Source organism: Orcinus orca, chromosome 7, assembly GCF_937001465.1.
Source record: "Orcinus orca chromosome 7, mOrcOrc1.1, whole genome shotgun sequence".
Lineage (NCBI taxonomy): Eukaryota > Metazoa > Chordata > Mammalia > Artiodactyla > Delphinidae > Orcinus > Orcinus orca.
The window spans coordinates 92,576,434-92,602,053 of NC_064565.1; the positions used below are offsets into that span (position 1 = coordinate 92,576,434).

General features: G+C 43.3%; 2 protein-coding genes across 2 annotated transcripts; both read right to left on the reverse strand.

The window, feature by feature from the left end:
* Positions 1-13,646: 13,646 nt before the first annotated feature.
* On the reverse strand, positions 13,647-16,197 carry LOC101285037 (gamma-crystallin F). Its single transcript, XM_004262789.2, has 3 exons — positions 16,100-16,197; positions 15,777-16,019; positions 13,647-13,985 (listed from the first exon to the last, which is right to left on the reverse strand). The coding sequence occupies exons 1-3, from the start codon at positions 16,106-16,108 to the stop codon at positions 13,713-13,715; spliced, it is 525 nt and encodes a 174-aa protein (XP_004262837.2). The 5' UTR covers positions 16,109-16,197; the 3' UTR covers positions 13,647-13,712.
* A 7,163-nt stretch (positions 16,198-23,360) lies between these two features.
* Positions 23,361-25,151, reverse strand: LOC101284783 (gamma-crystallin D). Its single transcript, XM_004262788.2, has 3 exons — positions 25,123-25,151; positions 24,800-25,042; positions 23,361-23,691 (listed from the first exon to the last, which is right to left on the reverse strand). Exons 1-3 carry the CDS (start codon positions 25,129-25,131, stop codon positions 23,419-23,421), a joined length of 525 nt encoding a protein of 174 aa, XP_004262836.1. The 5' UTR covers positions 25,132-25,151; the 3' UTR covers positions 23,361-23,418.
* Positions 25,152-25,620: the final 469 nt, after the last annotated feature.

The following is a 25,620-nucleotide window of genomic DNA, read 5'->3' on the forward strand; positions in this document are numbered from 1 at the left end:
GTCTCCAATTACCTGAAAGCACTTCATACCCTGCTCCACCCCACCGTTTTTGTTTTTGTTTTTTTAACATCTTTATTGGGGTATAACTGCTTTACAATGGTGTGTTAGTGTCTGCTTTATAACAAAGTGAATCAGTTATACATATACATATGTTCCCATATCTCTTCCCTCTTGCATCTCCCTCCCTCCCACCCTCCCTATCACACCCCTCCAGAAGACCAAAAGACAACCCTCAGAATGGGAGAAAATAGTTGCAAATGAAGCAACTGACAAAGGATTAATTTCCAAAATTTACAAGCAGCTCATGCAGCTCAATAACAAAAAAACAAACAACCCAATCCAAAAATGGGCAGAAGACCTAAATAGACATTTCTCCAAAGAAGATATACAGATTGCCAACAAACACATGAAAGAATGCTCAACATCATTAATCATTAGGGAAATGCAAATCAAAACTACAATGAGGTATCACCTCACACCAGTCAGAATGGCCATCAAAAAATCTACAAACAATAAATGCTGGAGAGGGTGTGGAGAAAAGGGAACACTCCTGCACTGCTGGTGGGAATGTGAGTTGGTACAGCCACTATGGAGAACAGTATGGAGGTTCCTGAAAAAACTACAAATAGAACTACCATATGACCCAGCAATCCCACTCCACCGTTTTAGTGTCTTCTCTGGCCTTTGTCTCCACCCACTCCTTATATTCTGTCCTCTGGCCATGCTGGGTTTCTCACTGTCCACCCAACGCACCGTGCCCTGTCACGCCTCTGTGTGTTCACGCCTTTCTCGTGCTGTTCTGCTGCTATCATGTCCGTCTGCTCTTTCTCAATGGTTCAATTCTTACTTATAATTTAAAACCCATCTCCAATGTTATCTCCTCAGGAGACAGAGAATCCTCCTCGGGAATTCTCCTTACTTACCCAGGAAGAACTCACATATTTCTTCTTCTGTGCCTCTGTAGCCCTTCACATCCTCAGCTCCTACCCAGTTAACCACATTTTACTGCATCAAATTAATTGTGGGTCTGGCTTTCCTACGAGACTCTGAGCTCCTGAAGGGGAAAGGCCCCGTCTTGGTCCTCTGTATTCCCAGAACCTGATACAGTGATTGGCACAGAGTGGGGACTCCAGCAATCTTAGCTCCTTCCCGCCATCTCCTTGATGGCAGTGGCTGTCTTACCATCTCCAAAATTTCTCTGCTTAACTCAGCAGCACTGGGACCCGGGACATAAAAAGCGCTCAATTAACCTGTTTTGAACTATCCATTAACTCTGTGGCTGGCACGGCAGGTCTCAACCTGTGTCTGACCCCATATTGACCTTAGCCTTCTCAGTATCCCTCTTAGTTAATTTCCCCAGCTGCCAGCAATACCTGTGACCTGCAGGCTCTGCCCTTCTAATCATTAAGCCAATGAGGAGGTCGGCAAGCTAAGACGTTAGGAAGCTTGACTACTCAGGAGCCAACATGTGTTATGGCCAGTAGTTTCAGAAGCAATAGTGGTGAACAAAATCCCAGCTTTCCACCCGACCTCAGGCTACTTCTGCCCACCAGTCTGTCTGTCCCTCTAGTGGGAAGTAGGGCTTGACTGGCCTCACTTCTTGTCTGAGTTTCCTACCGGGACAGAAACCCGGATCGAAGCAGCATCCTCGGGGCTGTGGGTTCCTGGCACCTAGCCGAATTCTCAGCGTCCATCTTCTTGGCTCCCATCATCCCTTTTATTGACGCGGCATCAGGCACTGCTCCGAAAGTTCTGCCTCCATGTTCTTGTCTGGTTTCCGGGAACACAGATGAGAACCCACTAGCATTTGTTCTTCCCTCTGGAACCGGTGGCATATGCAGTAAACCTTCCCTTGGAGTAGGGCACCCTTCCCTGCTCCTGTCCTCGTGACTGCGGCCAGCTCCAGGCTACCTGCTCCAGCCTGAGCTCAGCCGGCCCTCCAGAGTGGTGTCAGCTCTGCCCCTGCGTCTTCTCAGCCTCTACTTCCAAGTCGATCTTTTTCCTTTTGTTTTCTGTCTGCTAAAGATTGATCTTGGATTTCCTAGTCCTTCCTGCACCTATCTAGGTACACTTGCCCTTCTATTAAAAAGCAAAGAAAAAAGGCCTTCTTATTTTCAACTCAAGGGAATGAATAATAATCATATGCTAACTGTACGGGTTTTCAGTCCTGGGCTGATAAGATTTCTTTTCTTTTCCTTTTTTTTTTTTTTTAAAGTTTCACAGGGAAACCACCCCCATCTCTAAATCTCTGTATTGCAGAAGGGGTCTATGGCCACTTTCACAGATATGAGCTAGTCCCGTTGCTTCTAAAGCGGTAAAGTGACTCAAGTCCCTTGTTACTAATAGGATGCTTGACCGAAGCGCCATCCTGCATTCGTTTTCCTTTTCTGATCAGCAGCCCAGGGAGACAGGTTTCCTCTGCTCCCTAATAGGAACACTGGGAAGCACCCTTAGGTGCTCTGTGAGAATTATTCCACACGTACTTTTTTTTTTTTTTTTTTTTTTTTTTTGGCGGTACGTGGGCCTCTCACTGTTGCGGCCTCTCCCGTTGCGGAGCACAGGCTCCGGACGCGCAGGCTCAGCGGCCATGGCTCACGGGCCCAGCCGCTCCGAGGCGTGTGGGATCTTCCCAGATCGGGGCACGAACCTGCGTCCCCTGCAGGCGGACTCTCAACCACTGCGCCACCAGGGAAGCCCGTAGATGTATTTTTGATCCTTTTGTGGGAGGAGGTAAGTTTCACATTCTTCTATTCTGCCATCTTGATCTCCCTCCTGGAGAGCGTCCTTCATGTTTCCTGATGGAGAGCCACTTACCGGCATGTTGCAGCATTTTCCATGCTTTCATTCTCTTCCTTGTTTAACTTGTACAAATAGTCTTTTTTGAGAAGAGCCTGCCAGTGACTTATGGTATCGTGCCCTAGATCTGTGGTGGTTTATCGAACCCCTTCCTCCCCAAATGAAGGCAGGATTGTCATGGAGGACAAACCACTATTGTAACTGGAAGTGGGGGTCTGGCAGCTTGCTGCTCAAAAGCCAATAAAGAGGCAAGATTGGTGGAAAGGAAAGTTTGCTTTGTTTTGGATGCCGGCAACCGCGGGGGAGGGCGGACTCTTGTCCAAAGGCCGACTCCCCACCGCGTCCCCCCAGACAAGCAGGGGCAAGAGCCTTTATAGACGGAGGGAGGAGGCTACATGTAGAAACAGCACAGTCAGCTCTGACCGTCATGTCGAAGTTGGAAATGCAGTGATCTGACCAGCATCATCTTGATTGTTTTAAGTACAGTTAATCTCCAGTTCCAGGGTTGGTTTGTTCCCATTTTCTTGAGGTTAATTCTCAGAATTGTGGCAGTTTATGTCATGACTACAATCTGGTCATCACGTAGTTAACTTCTTCCACCTGGTGGGGCTTTTAGTATCTATAAGAGCTCACAAGCTCACAGGATATGGCTCAGAATATTCTCTATAGCCCTTGAGGAGGAGCTGAAGGTCCTTGACTGTGTTTGCTGACTGAACTATGATTATTCAGTCTTGTTGGACTGTTTTCCTTTGTTTCTGTACTTTCTCATTTCTCTGATTAAACTTATTCATTGGCTGAAGTTTTTCCACAGACAAAAGGCAGGCTGAGGACACGGGGGGCTAGACCACAGGGTCCTGCTCCGTTTCACTATGAGGCCTGCAAACTCCCTTTCACTGTGGGACCTGTTGGCAGCAGGGAGCCCCCCAGTCACACCCTCCTTTATGGTCTTGCTGGCCACCTTGTCTAAAATGACGGAAGCTACTATAGCCAGTCTGGTTTCATGAGTGTTGCTTTTGAGTTTCAAAGATCCCTTTTTCCTGTTTCCAGCCCTCTAGGTGGGACCCTTTTCCCACCTCTCCCTCTGCCTCTTTTCTCCTCATTTAGGATGAGATTACAACCTTTAAGTAAATTATTGCTACAAATGGCACATCCAGGCAATAGTATACAGTTGCCCCTTGACCGACACAGTTTTGAACTGCTTGAGTCCACTTCTACATCGATGTTTTTCCATAAACATACAGTTGGCCACCTACATCCACAGGTTCTGCATCCAGGGCATCCAATTTCAACGAGCAGCTGGTTGAATCTTCAGATGCCAAACCCGCGGATGAGGTCGGTCGACCGTGCCAGCCTTTTTATAGGAGGGACTTGGGCATCTTGGTATCCCCAGGGACTCCTGCAACCCATCCCCTGCAGATACTGAGGATCAACTGTACATGTTTCTGACCCTTCCAAAACCCCCCCCCCCACCCAAGTCTTCCTTTGTCAAAGCGTGTCCTTATCCTGCCGGAGGCAGAGCTGTATAACCTAATGGTGAACCGCGAGGATTCCGGAGTCAGAGAAATCTGGCTTCAAATCCTGGCTCTGTTCCTTCCATTTGTATGTGGCGCTGGATTAATCATTTAACTGTTATGAACTGGTATCCTTGTTAAATGCGGATACTGCCAGTACCTAACTCATATGGCTGTTGTGAAAAGATTGGAACAAGCAAATGGATGTGAAGTGATTGGCACTGTGCCTGCCACACTGGAAACGCTGTAAATGTTGTCAATTATTATTGGCTACATGGCAGAGAGAAACATTGTCAAAGTAGCAGGACAGCCTTCCAACACTGTTGTCCTTTCAGCAGCTGCTTGATCCCTGGCCACTGATGCGGGAGTTATATTACACGGTGCCACCAAGTCAGCTTTCCATGTCTGGATGTATATTCCAGATGTTTAAAGAATTTCAATATTTTCCTGTCATAAAGCATCAGCAGAGACTCGTCTGAACAGTGCCAATTAAGTCTTATCTCTAAAATTATAATAATGTGTATTATACCTCATGGGGAATTTTTTTGTTTGCTTCTGAGCTAATGGAGATATTAAAACTGATAGGTCCAATGAGGAAGTGGGTAGAGAAGAGGCTGCTTCCCACCATGTCACCATGTTAAAAAGCTCCCTGTAGGGCAGCAGTTACAATGAATCCTCACTAGCCCAGGACAAGCTGAGACATAACGGTTTAAATGGTTCCAGCTTCTGTCATTAGGATCACCATTGGGTTGGCACCTGTGTCTCTCCCTTTGATTTTTTTAGTATTTTCTTATTTTCTGGTACCACAAAATGTTCCATACTCACATTTATTTTCCCTGCTCCTGTCTTGGAATTAACCACTTCTCCTAGGAGCCGTGGTTCCTTTTATTGGAGAAAGGTGCTTAGATATAAAGAAAAAACATGCTATTGTTTTCCCTACACCACACACAATGCTCCAAACGCTCTGTACTCTGGTCCCCAAATGTGTGGAGGTTCCCCCCATCCTCCGCATCAAGCAATTCTGCAGCACTAACTGGGTTTCATACAATATAACTCAATTTTGACACTATCTACCCAGAGATAGCATCAGATCCCGTGGGTTAAGGGCTCAGTCTTACAAGACTGCCTGCATCCTCTTCAGATGCCAATCGCATCCAGGTTATCAACTGTGCTTCTGACCTACTGGCTGTAAATTGGAGGTTCCCACAACCTCCTCCCTGAATTTCGTTAATTTGCTAGACTGGCTCAGAGAACTCAGAGAAACAATTTACTAGATTACAGGTTTATTAGGAAAGGATATTTTTTAATAAAAGGACTTTTAAGAGGTTGTAGTCTTAATTTGTTTAAGGAGTATAAGTAGTGGTTTAAAGAAAAGACTTTTGCTAAAAATAGCTGGTGATAAGATCATGGCTATTAAACTCCTTTCTTTCACAGGAAGTGGCTACTCTTTTGTTTCTGAAAATTTGTTAGGACAGATTTAGTATTCTAAAGAGTCTAAAGTTATATATATGTCATTTGTTGTCACTTAAAAATCTTGGGCAGAACAGCCAGATGGAAGAGCTGCATAGGGTAAGGTGTGGGGAAAGGGGCTCAGAGCAACCATGCCCTTGCCTGGTGCATGACCCTCCCAGCAGCTCCACATGTTCACCAACCTGGAAGCTCTCCAAACCTCATCCTTTTGGGTGTTAAGTAGGCTTCATTACATAGACATGGTTGGTGATATTACTGACCACCTCTCCCTTCCCCACAGGTGGCTGGTGGCAGTGGGGCTGGATGTTTCAAACTTCTAATTACAGGTTGGTCCCCCTGGCTATCAGTCCCCATCATTATGGACTTTCCAAAAGTCACCAAAGTTCCCAGGACACAAAATGAGACAAACAGGAAAGCAATAGTTGTTCCTGGGAAGGAAAGAATCAATAACCAATGGGTAGCCCCAAACCAAATTCACGACAGTCACAATTCAAAGAACTAATTCTTACAAATGGTTTTCTCCACTAATCTGAATTTGTAAAGAAAGGTCAAATTAAGCCTATGTAAACTCATATTTCCATCTGTGGTTCATTTGCACCAAATTGAACCCAACTGACTCCTACTTTCCACTAGTTGTTCCTAGAAAGAATTTCTAGATTACTTTGGTAATTATAATCATCTATTCTTGTAAACCTCTTAGAGAAGAAAAATATGGACCTATAAAGAAAAACGTTTACAAAACGGAAAATAAGGTTTTGTCCATACTTTACATCTGTGAATAATGGATAATACCTTACAGAAGAAGAGGATTTCTTGGGGTCATCCAGGGACTTTGGAGGCATAATTGTTCACATCTACGTATTCAAGCCTCCCCTTGTAGCAGATATCTGTTATTTTTGTCAGCCCTACATCTCTTCTCTTTGAGAACTGCTCCCCACAGGTAGAGCTAGTAATCCCAAGGTCCTATCTCCCCAACACATGGTGGTCATGTGACCAAGGCTGGCTAATTAGAATATGCCACCCTCTAGGAAGCACTCATGGTTCAGGGCTGGCAACTCACCCCTGCAAGACTAACAGGAATCCTTTTAAGAGACCAGATCTAAATGTTCAGGGAGAGAGATGGGGATTTTGAACACTAGTGATCTGGTAATCCTGGATTCCTGTGGACTGTCTCATGGGAAAGCCTGTTTAAGGATGAAGCCCACACGAAGGAAAGGATATCATTGCTTGAACCCTTGAATACATTTCGGCATGAAACAGCTGTGACTTCCTAGTTCTAATCCTGTTTCAGTTTAAACTCTTTTTTTTTGCGATACGCGGGCCTCTCACCGTTGCGGCCTCTCCCGTTGCGGAGCACAGGCTCCGGACGCGCAGGCTCAGTGGCCATGGCTCACGGGCCCAGCCGCTCCGCGGCATGTGGGATCCTCGCGGACCGGGGCACGAACCCGTGTCCCCTGCATCGGCAGGCGGACTCTCAACCACTGCGCCACCAAAGCCCAGTTTAAACTCTTTTGAGTTGACGATCTGTCACTTGCAACAGAAGGCATCTACTCCACCTCCCTAGAACTGGATAAATAAACTCCCATGAGTAAGAAGGGATGCTCAGAGTTAAGTTCAATTCCCACCTGCACAGAAACACTATTATTCGGTGGATGCCTGAGCCCCTCAAAGAGCAGGATGGTCACTACCCTGTGCCTATTACATTGCCGCTATTTCTACCTACTTTAAAGTCTTTTTTGTGTTGAGCTGATAGCAGTCTCCCCATAAATTATACCCATTGGTGTTGCTTCTGTACTGGACTCAGAACATTAGTCTGGGCTCTTTTTCACATGGGATCCTTTTAAATATCTGAAAATACTTTTTCTCTACAGTTTCAGTAGTCCCAGTTTCTTTACTCTTAGGAGATGGTTTTTAGACTCTTCACAATTCTGGTATCCTCTTTAGAAAATGTGACGTTAGTAATGATACCTTTACAATGTATTGCCTAGAAATGAGAAATTTATTTGACTAGTTTGGAGAACAGTAGATCTATTATTTCCTGTATTCTAGGTACTACAGCTCCCTTACATACTCTTATAATTACATTATTTTTAGCCAAGCTTTGGGCTTCTTGATAATTTTTAAAAGTCCACAACAAGTACAAAATACAATACTTAGGACAATAAAAAGATAAATAAAATGTAACAACAATAGTTAACATTTAATGAGTTACTATATGTCAGGCATTTTATAGCATTATGTTATTATTTACATCTTACAAATGCCCCATGATCTGGCTTCTATGATTAGCCCCATTACAGTTGAGAGGTTAAGTGCTTGCCTGATGTCTCACAACTAGTGGATGGTAATGTTAGTATCTAAGTCTGATTCCCAAAATTAGCTCTTGAGAATTCAGGAGCAATGCCTCTAACAGAAAACCAGCTAGAGGGTTATGGTAAACTGTTAACTGTGAAACCTGAAGCATTTTAAAAGTTGTAATGATTATTAGTTAATTTAAATTTGTTGAGTTGAAATCTGTCGCTGCTGCCGCTTTTTTTTTTTTTTTTTTCTACTGCTGATGCTTCTTAGAGGCAAAATTGAGTACTGTGAATCCTTGAATGGAGGATTATAATGGAGGATGAAGGGGGAAAAGAAACATTTTAAATAAAGCCTGATTAAGGGACTTGCCTGGTGGTCCAGTGGTTAAGACTCTGCCCTTCCAGTGCAGGGGGTACGGGTTCGACCCCCGGTTGGGAACTAATAATCCCACATGTCATGTGGTGCGACCAAAAAAATAAAAATAAATAAAAGGGAAGTTCTTTAAAAAAAAATAAAGCCAGATTAAGTAAGTATTAAAGAGGAAGAGTTTTCAAGAACAAAAGAGGTGCAAAAGTGACTTGTAGGACCTGGAAACCATGGTGGAGAATCTGGTGAGACTTAGTTCAGAATGGACTAGTCTGATTTCAAGGAAAGAAAATACGATGAGGTACAACAGGGTTTATCTTATTTTCCAAGCCAGGACCCTGAGAGGGTGAGGCAGGTGGCCACAAAGTCTGAGTCAGTGGGAACAGGGAAGTTTCCAAGTGGGAGTGTGGTAGACCCTGGTGGGTCTCTGGGATCTGGGCTGATTTGCAGCGGTCCCCTTTCATGTGGTACGTGTGGTGAAAGTTTTCTGGAACTCTTAACAAAGCCCAAAGGCTATGAGAACAGGAGCTATATTTATGCACTCTATCAACAGTTCCCAATTCCCACCTTTGAGACCAGCATAAGCTGGCAGTGGGATGATTCAGGCAGAAAGACAAACATCGTTTGGAGGATACTGCTCAAAGCAGCCTCAACATGCGAGCTTGGGTGTTATTCTAAAGAGCCAAGGTCGTGGCTTTCAAATGCAAGGATGGGCAGAGGAGCTGCCCTACACACTGTTCATCATCTCTGAATACACCTAGATTGATCTGAGACATTTTAAGACCAGTGGGTTATGAACAACCATATATGTCTGTAGACACTGAGAGAGGGATAGAGACACAGAGGAAGTCAGCCAATGACATGTGGCATAGCTGTCCCTGTTTTCTAAAAGAGATGAATCAATATTCTGGTAAAAGAACTACTCATATACAATGGTAAGAAAAAATGTAAAAAAGAGTTGGTTGAGAAATCATAAGTAAATAGGTGTTGAGCTTGAAGGTGAAAGTGAAGGAAGTATTTGAACAAGGGTATGGGATCTATCTTACCCATGAACTCAAAGTTTCATAAATTAGAAATGGATCTGTCAGATGTTGGGAGATGGAGGAGAAGACATAGGCTCTGTGAAAAGGCACAAACAAATGCTGGATTCCCTTCTCCGAAGGGCCACAGCCGCTCCGGTGAAAACAGACCAACCAACATGCCTTTCTTCACCTTCTCTTAGGAAATACCTATGCTGTGTCACAAAGCTCTCAAACACTGCTATTTGAGTACAATTTACACTTACTTAATAAGCTCTTCGGCTAAGTTATAAGTTTATCTTGCCTACACGGCATAACAGTATATTTAAAAGGTGCAAAATAATCTCTTAGTAATTGTGATGTTGGGACAAACTTTTAAACCATAACTGCCTTCCTTCTGGTGAGCACTGGGTGGTGCTCTCATCTAAGAGGAAGTAAACCTAGGCAGTTGTGCACCAGGCCTCTGTCGCTCTGCCTACCACAGCTTCGAAGTCCTTAATCTCTCTCTCTTAGTAATTCTAAATGTGGGTGCATAGGCACCCTGGTATTTTTTGTTTGTTTGTTTATAACAACTTTATTCATAATCACATTTATGTTCAAACTGAAGGAGATTTATAGATGTATACAGGGCATCCTGGTATTTTTAAGTATTCATTACAATTTTCCAAATTTCCTTGAAGAATCTGTATGTAGTGCTTTTTAATATAATGGGCAAAAAACTAAAAGTGATATAAAACAATTAGATTCCACTTCTCTAATTATATTGGCATTGTTCCTGCTGACTTCAATGTTTCTGGATGTATCTGGTCTGAAGAACTAGCTAAAAAGTCATTATGTTAAAAGCAAAGCCAAAAAACCTCTGTTTATTGTTTAACATTTTATTTTATTATTTTTTTAAATGAAAGATAAAACTTTTATTGGGTAAGTCACTGAACTGTTGGTGCTCTTTGTTACAGCATTTAGCTTTCCCTGACCCATACCTTCTTCTTTGTCTTGTGCTCTTAAAGCTGGAGTGCACCCCAGGCTTCTCCACCTACACACACTCCCTTGGGCATCCTGTTCAGGCTTATAACTTTCAATACCATCTACCCACCAATGACTTACAAAAGTAGATCTCCAGCCCAGCCTCTCTCCTGAACTCCAGGTTAGTATAACCAGTTGCCTGGTTAACAATTCCACTTAGATGTTCGTGGACACCTCAAACTCATCTTGTCCAAAATGGGACCTCCTGGTTTTCCTCCACAGACCTGCTTCTCAGCAGTTCTCCCTGTTTCGGTTGACTGCAACTCCTTCCTTCCAGTTGCTCAGACCAAACCTCTCTCTCACCTCCACATTGAATCCAGCAAGAGTTTTTGTTGGCTCCGCCTTCAGAATATGTTCAGAATCTCACCACTTTTCACCTCCATAAATGCCACACCCTGTCCTGAGACACCATTCTCTCACCGCTAGTATCTCTCTGTTTTCTTCCTCTCCCTTCCTCTTTCTTTTTATTTTCAAGTTTCTTCAAATAACCTTAGCAATTAATCCTAACAGAAGCAACGCATATGCCCAAACAATGTATTCAATATTCTAGTTTTGTTCTTAGAGAAAAAAAGTTGTTTTTTAACGAGAGCTGGAAGGGCCGAGGAGAAAGTAACTAAGTTAAGAAGTTATTGGAATAGTTTTGATGAAAGGTAATGTGAGAAGGAGTGGCAGTGAAAATGTAAAGGTTTTAAATAGCTTGTGTTGATTATTACACAACCACCTTTTCTTTTTTAAAAAAAATTTATTTAATTTATTTTTGGCTGCGTTGGGTCTTCGTTGCTTGTGTGTGGACTTTCTCTAGTTGCGGCGAGTGGAGGCTACCCTTCGTTGTGCGGTGCGGGCTTCTCATTGCGGTGGCTTCTCTTGTTGCGGAGCATGGGCTCTAGGCGTGTGGGCTTCGGTAGTTGTAGCACACGGGCTCAGTAGTTGTGGCTCATGGGCTGTAGAGCGCAGGCTCAGTAGTTGTGGCGCATGGGCTTAGTTGCTCTGCAGCATGTGGGATCTTCTCTGACCAGGGCTCAAACACGTGCTCCCTGTGCCACCAGGGAAGCCCCTACACAATCACATTTTCCAGTTCACAGGTCTGAGTAGGCAGCTAGCTTTGGCCTCTTGGAGGAGAATGGGGTCACGTTGCTTGTGGAGGAAGAAGCAGTGTTAGTGTTCTGTACTAATGCTTCTCCTTTACTGGTTTTTGCTTATGTGGATTTGAAATAATTTTGCTTGTTCCATTGCTCTCCTTTATTTTTTAAAATGCTTTTGACTTTAGAGCTCAGGTTCTAGATGCTGGTTCTGAGCCTACTGACAATATCACTTCTGTCTCAGCCAAGGTCTGATGACTAATGCTCTTTCCCTCCCAGATCTGGCCTTAACTATCAGACCACCTTCTCTCTTACTTCTCTGGGCTCTTCATACTTTGGTCAACTCAAATTACTCATTGTTTCCCTCGTATGTGCCATGCTTTCTTCCCTGTGGGACAAGATTAGTTCATGGTGTTTCCACAACATTTATATCCATTTCTCCCAAATCCATAGAACTTAATAATAATAATAATAATGATGATGATAATAATAATTGTAGACAGTTGGTGAGCACTTACCATGTTCCAGGCACTGTACTTAGTGTTTACAGGCTTTATATCATTTTAACCTCACACCATGCAAGGGAGGGACTTTTACTATCCCTATTATACTGACGAGGTACACTCTGCCCAGATCCTTTCAGGCCTTCTTTCCAGCTCTGAGTACCCAGCTTCGGCAGGCTTTGCTGCTAACGCTTGCCCTGCCACCTTCTGACGATTGCCCCTCACCAGCCAGTGAGGAGAGTCCAAAGGCTCTGGGAGTTTTGTGTCTCCCTTGCCCTGTGATCAATGGCAAAGGGGACTGTTGTCAGATAACCAGCCCCCAGATCCTTTGCCTCCAGGCGGGAGAAACTCGGAGGTATGATCCGTGCTCTGGGGCTCTCCAAGGGATCCGGCTAAGTTGGCATTTTCTTCCCCATCTTGCTTCTTCAACTCCCTCACCTTTCCTTGTGGGAGCACTTCCCCATAAGTCACTTTTCCTGAATCCTTGGTTCATGATCTGTGTCTGGGGGAACCCGATCTGAGACTCTTGCCTGGCTCGTACAAGACATAGTTGAGATTCAAACTAATGCAGTCTAAGTGCAGTCATATTTTAGAGTTCTAATCGCTTTGTTATATTGCTTGTCATGTCGGTATGATCATCTGTTTCAATCTCTTTTTCCTAGCATTCTGTTAGGAATTTTACCAGAAGAATTTTGGAGCTTTGATACTTGATAATAAGCCGTGTCTTTGATAGTTCTCGGTGTGGTGGTGGGAATTCAAAGTCCTTCCTAGGGATGGATGAAGTTGCAGTAGGAGCGTCTCAGATACTCTGACAAGTATCTTGGGCTTCTTCCTCAATGCTCCCACAGTCGTGTAGACATACATGCAACAACCATGCTGCTGGGATGATTATTTTAAAAATTCTGTTGGATATTCTGCTCCCTCACTAGACTGTAAGCTCTTGGGGACAAGGACCCACTTCTGCTCATTGTTGTTTCCTGGTACAGAGCCCAGTGTCTAAAAATGGAGGTGTTCAATCTTTTCAGATGTAATTCTGTAGTACAGGAAACTAGATTTAGAACTGCAGTTCTTAAATTTCATTTGCATATGAATCACCTGTGGGGTGGGGTTTAGGATTCTGTCTTTTAACTGGTGTCGCAGGTGATCCTCAGCCCATTACTGATACTTTGAAAACACTGATGTACAAGGTCCAGATACTCAGTAATAACTAAGGAACAATTACGTTGTAAGTTCTTATTATATATCAGTTGCTTTGTGCCTGGCATCGTTATAAGAGAATTATGGCTCTTAACTTAATTAAGCCACATTTAACTTCTATGAAGAGAAAAGTATTATTACCCCCTTTTTTACAAATTAGAAAACTGAGACACAAAAATGTTAAAAGTGCTAACTTGCTCCATTGCCTATAGCTAGTAAGTGGATGTGGACCCAGGCATTCTGGCTCCAGAGCCTGTCCTCTTAACTGCTTCCCCACACCACCCTTTCCGCTGATACATGTAAGAAAATCCACGTTATCCCCAGCTTTAGTTTTGCTGAGCCTTTCTTTCCAAGGAATCTGAAAGGAAAAGAAAGCTACATAACTGCAGGAGACACACAGGAAATATTTTATTAGCTTCCAGATGGAGAAAACAGTAGAGTAAAAGTATTTCAGTAGAAATCCACGGCCCTCCTCAGGGAGCCCACTCTGGCATCCAGGGCCCCCCAGTCGTGGTAGTGCCTGTAGTCCCCCGGCCTCACTAGGTACTGCCGCCCGCGGTAGTTGGGCATCTCATAGAGGACCCACCAGCCCTCCAGCACGTGAAGGGAGCGGATCTCATTGAAGTGGAAGCGGTCGCGGAGCGAGGAGCAGTCTTCCGTGAGCTCCGCCACCTGGCCTCGGTAGTCCTCTCGCTCGTACATCCTCAGCCGGTGGGAGCTGGTCTGGGTTCAGCAATCAGCAGATGGGAAGGGTCAGAAAACCTAGCCTTTAGCAACCAATCACTCACACTGCTGGGGGAATGGGCATTTTTTTAATCTTTTCTATATCAAAGATGACAAATTAAAAAGACAACCAACACCAGGGCCATTGGGTATAGTTGGGTAGATTGCACACTGCAAAACTGAAGAGGGGGCCATTCACACAGATCAAGACATTCATGGTGCTCCATAGTTTTCTAGGGCCACAACCTACACGAATCATATTTAGTACCTACTTACTACCATTCTTAAGTGACAATTTTTATATATAATTTTTGCTCTCTCCTTTATAGACTTAAACAGTGGTCTGGAGCTCTCCTTGGAGGATATAAAAATAATTAGATATTAAAATAAAAAGACAAATATATCCCTGGCAAAAGGCATTATTTTCAATCTCGATAGCATTAGAAGAGGCTGGGAAGAGAGGAAGTCGAATTGCTTTCCCCAAAGTGAAGCACAGGAGGTGGCAGTCCAGCCCAGGCAACTCCTTAATCCCTTCCTTTCTGCTTTGAGTCCTGCTATTCTAAAATCCCGAGAAGCAAGAGCCATCGTAACGATTAGGTTTCAGTTCTCACCTCTAATATATGGTCTGGCAAAACACTTTTAGGTAATTAATAAAAATAGAAGCTCAAGATCATGAAGGAGGCCTGTCTAGATCAATAGATTATAAAACCTTTAGAAAAATGTAAGGGCAGGCTGTCCGTCCTGGGCAAATCCTGTCTGTCTCTTCCTGAGCACTTGTTCTTTTATCTGCTTGTTCCTTCGCAGCAGGTACCCACTCAATTCCTTCTTCCTTCTTCCACCATTAAATCCTCGTTAGGAAATGTTCTCATAAGCAATTCATTCTGAGGTATAAAAAACTGCTAATAAGGTATCTTCCATGGTTTGCAAAAGACTCACGTGTGCGTTGTCTAATTTGATCTTCACAACAGCCTGACACACGTGGAGCAACCATTCTTAGTCTTTTCTTCTTTTAAGTGAAACTAATGACTAGAGCTTTCAGGCTGTAATCAAAGGGTCAGGGCTGGAAAGTAAAAGTCCAGATTTCCAGGCTCCTAATGCCAGTCTGGGTCCTATCAAGGCTTTCAACCCTCTGAGGGGATTTCAAATTTCCCCAGAGTGGTACATTTTCCACAGGACTCTGTCATAGGCAAATAAAAGCCTCCCTAACTGTAGAATTCCAGGCTGCTCAGGCTTTACTTGGGTAGCAGTGGGCTTTGCAGGTGCTACTAGAATCACATTGTTGGTTGTTTGTTTTGCCTAATCAAAAAACAGAACTTGAGGGACCCTTGATATTCATAATGGTTAATATTTGGAGGAGGGGGTAGTTTGCCAGGTGCTGGGCAATCTCCTTTTGACCTCATCACAGCTCGATGAACCAACTGCCCTTATTAACCCCGCTTTACAGATGAGGAAGTAGAGAAGTAGCCCAGTAACTAGCCTAAGGGCACCTGGGTGTGAGGAGTTCACCTATTGCGTATTCCTCAGCGGTGGCACAGACGCTCTAAACTAATGCCGTGCACCACTTTTGCCCAGTAGAGGTGAGCTTAATTTTAGCAAAGGAGAATACAATTTCAATTAAGAGCATTGCATCACTCAATTTTTCGGTGGAAAGAAACCTTAAAGACATTAATAAAGGGAAAGAGAACCCGGTTAGAGCCAGCAAAAGAAGGCCACCGTCCTGCAGCCTGACCACTGTGTCTGGAGCACTGGTGTGACCCGAGGGCACGGCAGGCCGAGGGGAACCGGACTCACGTGGGGGATGAGGCGGCAGGAGCGGACGGAGTCGTTGAGGCCCATCCACTGCTGGTAGTCAGGGTAGTCGCCGCGCCGCAGGAAGTACTGGTGGCCCTGGTAGTCGGGCTGCTCGTAGAGCATCCAACAGCCGCTGTCCACCCGGATGGAGTTGCAGCGGCCGAAGCAGGGCTGCAGGTTGGAGTGGTCGCTGCTGCACTCGTAGTGGCGGCCCTGGAAGCCCCGGTCCTCGTAGAAGGTGATCTGCAGGGAAGGGAAGGACAGGGCTCAGAGGCCTGGGCTCCAGCCCGGCTGCGGGCCCCTCCCGCCGGCGCGGGGCTCACCTTCCCCATGGCTGCTGGATGCGGGGATGCGAGTTCAGTGCGGTGGGGCGGGCGCGCGGGTCTATATAGCAGGAGGGCTGCTGCGTTGGCAGGAACGACACAAAAGGGGCCCCCGCGTGAGGAGGATTTCCTCTCTCTCTTCTATATAATGACGGCGGGGGTGGGCGGGGGACTTATTGTATGTTTTCTCTTAGACTCTCCAGAGCTTTCGAACTGATGACCCGCGTAAAACTGTCACTTGGTGCCTCTGGGGCCTTTAAATGAAGCCTATTCAGGAGATTGGAAGCGAGCAAAAGCGCCTAACGGGGTTAATGCTTGTAATGAAATATTTTTTAACCTTTTTGAATTTCGAAATGATCTCTTTTTGAGGAACAACACCGGGTAGTGACCGGGTCAGCGGTCAGGATGGGCTCCAGCGGGAGGCGTTTAGATGAGAGAGCGTTTCCTTGGTGTGAGGATGTGGGGCGTGGGATGCACCTGCCTTCTCCGCAGGATGTTTGAAGGAGGATGGGATTCTTCTCTAAGAGAACCTCCTACCAGCCTCCCCGCTGATGAGCGGTGCAGCAGACAACACACCGGAGGAAAGGTGATGGGGGTTGGACTCCGAGGAAACCCTCTTTAAGCACCTGGCTCGGCTCTGCTCCCTGGAGACTGGACCAGGGCCGCCTCCAGACTCAGCTGCTGCCTCCGGCCCACCGGCTGGAAGCCTGCAACTTTGGAGTTCATGAGGGGACTCATGGGTGGTTATTACTCACACTGTAACTTTTTATTTAACCAATAATTTTGCAAACCAGGTGCTAAAGTTAATTAGTTCTAGCTGCTGAAAATTCAAGTTAACATGCAAATGTAACAGATTTAAAATCCTACAATCTTGGGAAGATTCTGCTTTCTGTACCTTCCCCAGCCCTGAACAAGCCTGGTTGCTCCCTAGTTAATGCTCTGGTTCCAGGCGCTAGAGTCTTCCTTCCTTACCACCCACCCCCCATCCCCCCAGCAGCTTCTGGGGCTCCACTCTTTAGAACAGGATTTCACAACCTCATACTATTTGCATTACTCTCAAGGTTGTGACAACCAAAAAATATTTCCAGCCATTGCCAAATGTCCCCTGGGGGAGTGAAATCAACCCTGGCTGCAAACCACTGCTTTAGAAGGAGCTGGTCCTCAAACAGATGTAACCGTGATACACCTGTCTCATTCCTTAGTGTGGATTCTTGCTATTTAAGTCTAATGCTAATAAATTGTTTGCCCTGAACAATTTTATTTGAAACACATAAATTTAATAAGCCTGATTCACATTTTTTCTTTTAAAAATTCTAATTTTATAGAAAATTGGAAACTACAGAGAAGTAGAAAGGAGGAAAAAATTCAAACCATAGTACCGTATTTTAAAGATCACTGTGGATGAATATTTTAAAACCTCCTTTCAGTTCTGCAAGATGAAAAAGTTCTAGAGATCTTTGCACAAGGACATCCATGTAGTTAACACTACTGTACTGTGGTTAAAAAAATGGTTAAGATGGTAAATTTAATGTTATGTGGGTTTTTTTGTTTGTTTTGTTTTGTTTTGTGGTACGTGGGCCTCTCACTGCTGCGGCCTCTCCCGCTGCGGAGCACAGGCCCCGGATGCGCAGGCCCAGCGGCCACGGCCCACGGGCCCAGCTGCTCCGCGGCATGCGGGATCTTCCCGGACCGGGGCACAAACCCGCGTCCCCCGCATCGGCAGGCGGACTCTCAGCCACTGCGCCATCAGGGAAGCCCTGTTATGTGTTTTTTGTCACAATAAAAAAGACACCTCATTCCTCCCCTGCAAAAAAAACCTTCTTAATTTTCATTTCTTTGATCTAATACTTTCATTTCTAAGAATTTGTCCAAAGGAAATAGCTAAAGGTACATGAAAATATTATGCACAGTGGCATTTTATCAGACCACTGTTTATAATATAAAAAATTAGATACAAATAGAATGTCCACATAAGGCATTAATTAGGTAAGTTACAGAACACCTCTTTGATGAGATGCTACACAGCTACCAAAAATCATGTTCTCAAAGAATTTATTTAATGATATGGAAAATGCTCACCATATGTTAAAATTTAAACATGAGTATATTATACACTGAAAACTACAAAACATTGCTGAAGAAAAGAAGATATAGGGGCTTCCCTAGTGACGCAGTGGTTGAGAGTCTGCCTGCCGATGCGGGGGACACGGGTTCGTGCCCCGGTCCGGGAAGATCCCACATGCCGCGGAGCGGCTGGGCCCGTGAGCCGTGGCCGCTGAGCCTGTGCGTCCGTAGCCTGTGCTCCACAACGGGAGAGGCCACAACAGTGAGAGGCCCACGTACCGCCAAAAAACAAAAAACAAAAAAAAAACAAAAAAAAAAAGAAAAGAAGATATAAATAAATGGAAAAACATCTTGTGTTCATGGATTGGAAGATTTAATATTGTTCAGATATGAATACTTCCCAAAGTGGTCTACAGATATAATACAATCCCCATAAAATTCTAATGTTATTTTCTGTGGCAGTAGAAAAACCCACACTAAAATTTATATAGAATCTCAAAGGATCCCAAATACCTCAAACAATCTATTTTTGTGTGTGTGAAGCCATTTTTAATTTTTATTTATTTATTTAATTTTGGCCTCACCGAGAGGTTTGCAGGATCTCATTTCCTGGACCAGGGATTGAACCCGGACCACCACAGTGAAAGCGCTGAAGCCTAACCACTAGACCACCAGTGGACTCCCCCAAAACAATCTTGAAAAAGAAGAACAAAGCTGGAGAACTCACACTTTCTCATTTCAAAACTTACTACAATATTTACAGTAATCAAAACAGTGTGGTACTGGCATAAAAATAGACATACAGACAAATGGAATAGAATAGAGAACACAGACACAAACCCTTACACATATGGTCAAATGATTTTTGAGAAGGTTGTCAAGACCATTCAATGGAGAAAAGACAGTCTTTTCAACAATGGTACTGGGAAAACTGGATATCCACATGCAGAAGAGTGATGTTGGACCCTTACCTTACACCACATACAAAAACTGACTCAAAATGGGTTAAAGAACTAAAACTATAAAACTCTTAGAAGAAAACATAGAGGAAAATCTTCATGAGATTAGAATTGGCAGTGATTTCTTGGATATAACACCAAAGCATAGGCAATAGATAAATTGGAGTTCATCAAAATAAAAACTTTTGTGCATCAAAGGAGACTATCAACAGAGTGAAGAGGACACCAATAGGATGTGAGAAAGTATTTGCAAATCATATATGATAAAGGATTGATATTCAAAATGTATAAAGAACTGCTGTAACTCAACAACAATAAAACACCCACCTCCAAAAAAAAAAACCCAATTGAAAAACAAGGCTTGAATAAACACTTCTCCAAAGAAAATAATACAATGGCCAATAAGCACATGGAAAGATGCTCAACATCACTAATCATTAGGGATATGCAATCAAAACTACAATGAGATACTACTCCACATCCATTAGGATGGCTAGTATAAAAAGCAAAATCAAAACAGAAAACAACAAGTCTTAGAGAGGATGTGGAGAAATTGGAAAGCTTGTGCATTGCTGATGAGCATGTAAATTGGTACAGCCACTGTGGAAGACTGTATGGTAGTTCCTTAAAGATTAAACATCAAATTACCATATGATTTAGCAATTCCACTTCTAGGCATATACCCGAAAGAATTGGTAGCAGGGACTTGAACAGCTCTTTGTACCCCAATGATCATAGCAGCATTCTTTATTACACCCAAAAGGAAGAAACAATTCAAATGCCCATTTAAGAACGGATGGGTACACAAAATGTGGTATATGCATAGAATGGAATATTAATCAGCATTAAAAAGGAATGAAATTTTGATAAATGCCACAACGTGAACAAACCTTGAAAACACTATGCTAAGTGAAATGAGCCAGACACAGGACAAATATTATATGATTCAATGCATTTGAGATACCTAGAATAGTCAGATTTATAAAGAAAGAAAGTAGAAGGGTGGTTACTAGGGGTTGGGGGAAGCTGGGAATGGGCAGTTATTGTTTAATGAGTACAGAGTTTCAGTTTGGGATGATGAAAAATTTCTGAAGATGAATAGTGCTGGTGGTTGCACAATGATGTGAATGTGCTTTATGCCACTGAATTGTACACTTAAAATGGTTATAATGGTAAATTTTATGTTATGTATATTTTACTACAATTTAAAGCATCTTCCATGAGCAACAAGAAAAGAAGGGAATCAATATGACTTTTTTCAATATTAATTTCTTGATTTCAATAATGCTACTGTGGGTTAGGACTCCACGCTCTCACTGCCAAGAGCCCAGGTTCAATCCCTGGTTGGGGAAGTAAGATCTCACAAGCCGCACAGTGCAGCACACACACACACAAAATCTACTGTGGTTGTAAGAAAACATTAAAATCGGATAACTCCTAGTGGTTGAAAGGGAATTAAAAAGCATTTAAAACAGAGTTTATTTTAACTTACTTATAGTCCTCTTACTTTATAAGAAGGGAATAATTAATATAATTAATGTCTTAAAATTTTTTTTACATTTCCCTTCTTGGGCTTTCTTCCTCTTTCTCCCTTTATTCATTCCATTCTGACTATCTTACACCACCAAAGCTTACATTCAAGAACTGATAATATTTCAAGGTCCTCTTTAATCTTGGGAATTAGTGCTCTGGGCACAGTTGTGCTGTAGGCAAAGCTTGTTGGTTGATTTCCTTCACCCAACCTTCCTTGTGTATTGCCCTGCTTGCAGCTAGCAGCTATGGTTTCCAGGGACACAAGCTTCAGGTTGATGCTATGGTGGGAGATGGACAAAACTTGGGGCCCTGACGATATTGTTGAGCTGCTGAACTAACCATTCCTAAATTCCGTGCTACCCTAGGACTTCCTATCATGTGAGCTAATAGATTTCCACATTGTTTATCTATTGCTATGGTGTTTTGGCTACTTTCGGTCTAATGTATGCTAACTGATTCAGATCCATTTTTGGCCAAGGGATTGGGGTGAATTCTGATCAAGCTTTGGAGATGAGTAGCTTACTGGGTAGAGGGTGGGGAAAAGTAATCCGGGTGAGGAAAAGATGTGAGAAAACTCAGAGATTGGATGTGATTGGGTGACTTAACGTGATTGGATGACTTGGATGAGATGGAGTAAAGGACAACTGGGGTCAGGTAATAAGAGAGGAAGTAGGTAGGTTGGGGCCAGTTTCTTGAAAAAGGTAGAATTTTTCCCTGTGGTCAGTGGAGCAATATCAAAGGTTTTTAATCAGGGAAATGACTTGATCAGATCAGTCTTTGAGTACAAACGTAGTTGCCACTCCTTTCTAAGATTCTAGCAATGAGGGTGCAAGTAAGAAAACAAGCAGTAGAAGAACTAATGTAAGTGAATATAGTGCTATACTTCCCTATAACCTTACACAGGCAATATACTAACACACACAGATACACACACATATGGAGAGTGTATGTATACAGTTATATAAATATATATTACTGTGTGTGTATCATGTGTGCATTTATATGGACAGAGAATGCAGGTTTGGATTATCCTATATATTTAATTCAGTTCCTTGTTGGTTGGTTGCTTACCTCATGGTAAGAATCTGTAAGCTGGTGCTGTCGTTATTTTGACAAGCATCTTCCTGATTCCACAATGGAAAAGCACTGATTTTCTGAGCTGTGAGTTCTGAATTCTGATGCCACTTCTATTATTAACTGTTTGAAATTAGAATTGAACCTTAGTTTACCTTACATAAAATGAATGAGTGATCTACGTTAGATGACCTCCAGGTCTGAAATATGTTAAACACCACATTACTTCGTTGTGCTGTAGTAACTTGCTTTCCTCCCTCCCTCTCTCCCTTCTTCTTGGCGGGGGGGATTTTCCATTAGGAATTTCTTTGAGACTCTGAATAAAGTTCTAAACAGTCACCTCGGAAAAAGTCACATGTGCTCTGTGTCAGCTAGAAATGTGTATTGAACTACAAATAAAAGAACACCCAATGGTGGTGCCGTAATCAAATGTGGGTTTATTTTACTCCCATTACAAGAAGTCTCAAGGTAAAGGGTTGCTGGCATTGTGTGATGGTTAATTTTATGTCAGCTTGACTGGGCTAAGGGACGCCCAGATAGCTGGTAAAACATTATTTCTAGGTGTGTCTGTGAGGGTATTTCCGGGAGAGATTAGGATTTGGGTCAGTATACTGAGTAGAGAAGACCATCCAATCTGCTGAGGGCCTGAATAGAGCAAAAAGGAGAAGGAAGGATGAACTCCCTCTTCCTTCTGCCCTCAGACATCAGCATTCCTGGCTCTCAGGCCTCTGGACTCAGACTGAATTATTCCACCAGCTTTCCTGATTCTCTAGCTTGCAGATAATGGGACTTCTCAATTTCTATAATCACATGAGCCAATTCCTATAATAAATCTCCTCATCTATATCTATATAGATCCTATGGGTTCTGTTTCTCTGGAGAGCCCTGACTAATAAACATTGATTCAGGGGCTTGACCACATCAAGGCCAGCATTTCTGAAACTGTGACATTTCCCTCGTACTTGTCAGCTCTTGAGTGTAAATGTCTGAAATAAGAGGGAATTGTGGCACCAGGGCAGCTGCTCCCTTTCATTAGGAAGGCAAACATTTTTCCAGAACCATCTCCTCTCTCCCCATCAGCATTCCTCCACTGAATGTTTCAATGTCCAGAGAGTGTCATGAGACCAGTTCAGCATCAAAATCAAACGGGAAAGAAAAAAAAAAAAAAAAAAAGGCAAAATAATGAAAGGAGAAAAAAAAAGAGTCCGCCTGCCAGAGAGTTGTGAACTCAATTTTACATACAATTTAGGGAATTAAAAAATCTTCTGAAGCCCATTGTAGCCAGCTTCAGAATCCCTGATTTAAGAAGTGGGTCACACTATCTCTGAACCTCAGCTTTCAGATCCTCACTCCTCAAAGAAAAACTGAAGAGATATCTCACTATCTGGTTTGAAGAAGCAATATGTTTAAAGGCCAGAGAATCAAATAAGATAATGTATTATGAAGTGTTTTGTAAACTGTAAAGCTCTGCTTCATTTGAAAACATAGTTCTATTGTGAGAATTTTCTTTGTTACCCGTAGATCACACACCTTGATTTCCACGTGCATCTCGTGTGTATGTGCGTGTGTGTGTGTGAGTGTATAAATAAAATAATAAATGTAGGACAAAAGGAAAAATACAAGCAAACCATTGCCAGGAAAACAGAAAATATTTTATTACTTTCCAGATTGAGAAATGATGCACTTATTTCAGTAGAAATCTATGACTTTCCTCAAGGAGCCCACTTTAGCATTCACAGCCCCCCAGTCATGGTAGCACCTGTGGTCCCCCGGCCTCAGCAGATACTGCCTTCCCCGGTAGCTGGGCAACTCATAGAGGACCCAGGAGCCCTCCAGCACATTGAGAGAGTAAATCTCATTGAAATGGAAGCGGTCCTGAAGAGAGGAGCAGTCCTCAGTGATCTCTATCATCTGGCCTCTGTAATCTTCCCTCTCATAAAGTCTGATCCTGTGAGAGCCAGCCTGGCCCATCCGGAGGTGGAAAGAGGAGAAAAGCAAACCATGAAATGATTCCAACACATTCATGCCATTCAGTTTGGTGAGGACCAGCTCAAGCCATTTTCAAATATATGGTAAAAATGAATTATTTCTGAATCTTTGTATACTCTTCATTTTCAAAGGTGGAGATTCAGTACCTTTCCAAGATCATAAAGTGTGACTAAAAATTAAGAAGGAAATCTCACTCTTTAATATATTCAGATATTTCCCAGGATGAACTGTTAATCACGCTCAGGACACTGTACCATAGAGAAACCCAAATCCTTAACAGCTTATGACTGTTTTTGCCATTTTGAAGAATTATTTTAAATTTTCAAGCATGTGTCTTTGAACAGTAAAGTCCGTTTATGAAATGAATTACTCTACATTGAGTTTAAAATAAATCTTGGAAAAATCACCAAGGGCTTAGATGCTTTTGTTTCTGTGGAAAGCAAAGTGAAACATCTGAAATCTCTCAGTTACATACTTGATTTTCATTTAGTAATTTATGAATAGAATGAGGAAAAATGGGAAGAAAAATGAGTAAGCCCAAGGACTAATTTTTAAAAAACCTTAGTGTTTTAAGACACGTATGAATTATTTGTAGCCTGTGTATAAAATCTCTGCATTGCTCTCTACTGAGAAAAAGTACTTTTATTTGTACAGGTGGGGAAAACCAAAACATGCAATTGGGAGGCAAAAAGGGGAAAGAGTCTTACAAGAATGAACCCTTGTAAAATTTTCCTTTTCAACTCCTGTCAGCTCAGAAACTCACTAGCACCTAATTATTTTTCTGTTGGATATTAGTGTTTTTTCTACAACTCCATTGTAAATGATTCCAGGTCAGGACCTCTATTTTATACATGCCCGGGGCAGCGGATACATTCTTAATAAATATTTGTTGATTAACTGGTACCTGGGCAACAATTTACTTCTGTTCAAGGCAAATTATATTGAACTAATATACCATAGCTTACCTTTTCCCCAAACTCTCAATTATTCTAAATGATCACTACTTCAAATATTTAACCTTTGCTTGAAACTATCCATTCTGGGTCCAAAGTGAACCAGAATGATACGGAACTGGACTCACGTGGGGGATGAGGCGGCAGGAGCGGACGGAGTCGTTGAGGCCCATCCACTGCTGGTAGTCGGGGTAGTCGCCGCGCCGCAGGAAGTACTGGCAGCCCAGGTAGTTGGGCTGCTCATAGATCATCCAGCTGCCGCTGTCCACACGCACTGAGTTGCAGCGGCCCAAGTAAGGCTGCAGGTTGGCGTGGTCGCTGCTGCACTCGTAGTGGCGGCCCTGGAAGCCCCGGTCCTCGTAGAAGGTGATCTGCAGGGAAGGGAAGGACAGGGCTTAGAGGCCTGGGCTCCAGCCCGGCTGCGGGCCCCTCCCGCCGGCGTGGGGCTCACCTTCCCCATGGCTGCTGGATGCGGGGATGCGAGTTCAGTGCGGTGGGGCGGGCGCGCGGGTCTATATAGCAGGAGGGCTGCTGCGTTGGCAGGAACGACACAAAAGGGGCCCCCGGGTGAGGAGGGGATTTTCGTATACTCTTTTTTCTCTTTGCTGTCAGAGTCCATGGGGCTCATTGTGGGTTTTGGTCCCATTCTCTCTGGAGTTTCTATCACTAGCTGATGCTATTGAGACAGTTTGGAAAAAAAAAAAAAGTAATTTGGGACATTGTCTATTTAATAATAGAAGTAGAACTTCAGCCATTTCATATATAGTCCACTCTTTTATTTGTATGGGTTGGGGAAAAACAAAACAAAACAAAAAGCGGTGGAGCAAAAAAGTCAGAGTCTTAATACGGCAAATATAAACTGATCTGTACGAAGTATGTGCCATAATATTGAATACGAAGGTTAATAAGAAGGAAATGACCTGCACTGAATACTGAAAATTTCAAATTA

What these genes read in the sequence shown, in the direction of transcription:
- LOC101285037 (XM_004262789.2), bottom strand. An exon ending in CCTGCCGCCTCATCCCCCAC is followed by an intron (nt 13,986 to 15,776) that starts GTGAGTCCGGTT and finishes TGCTGAACCCAG; the next exon opens with ACCAGCTCCCACCGGCTGAG.
- LOC101284783 (XM_004262788.2), bottom strand. An exon ending in CCTGCCGCCTCATCCCCCAC is followed by an intron (nt 23,692 to 24,799) that starts GTGAGTCCAGTT and finishes CGGATGGGCCAG; the next exon opens with GCTGGCTCTCACAGGATCAG.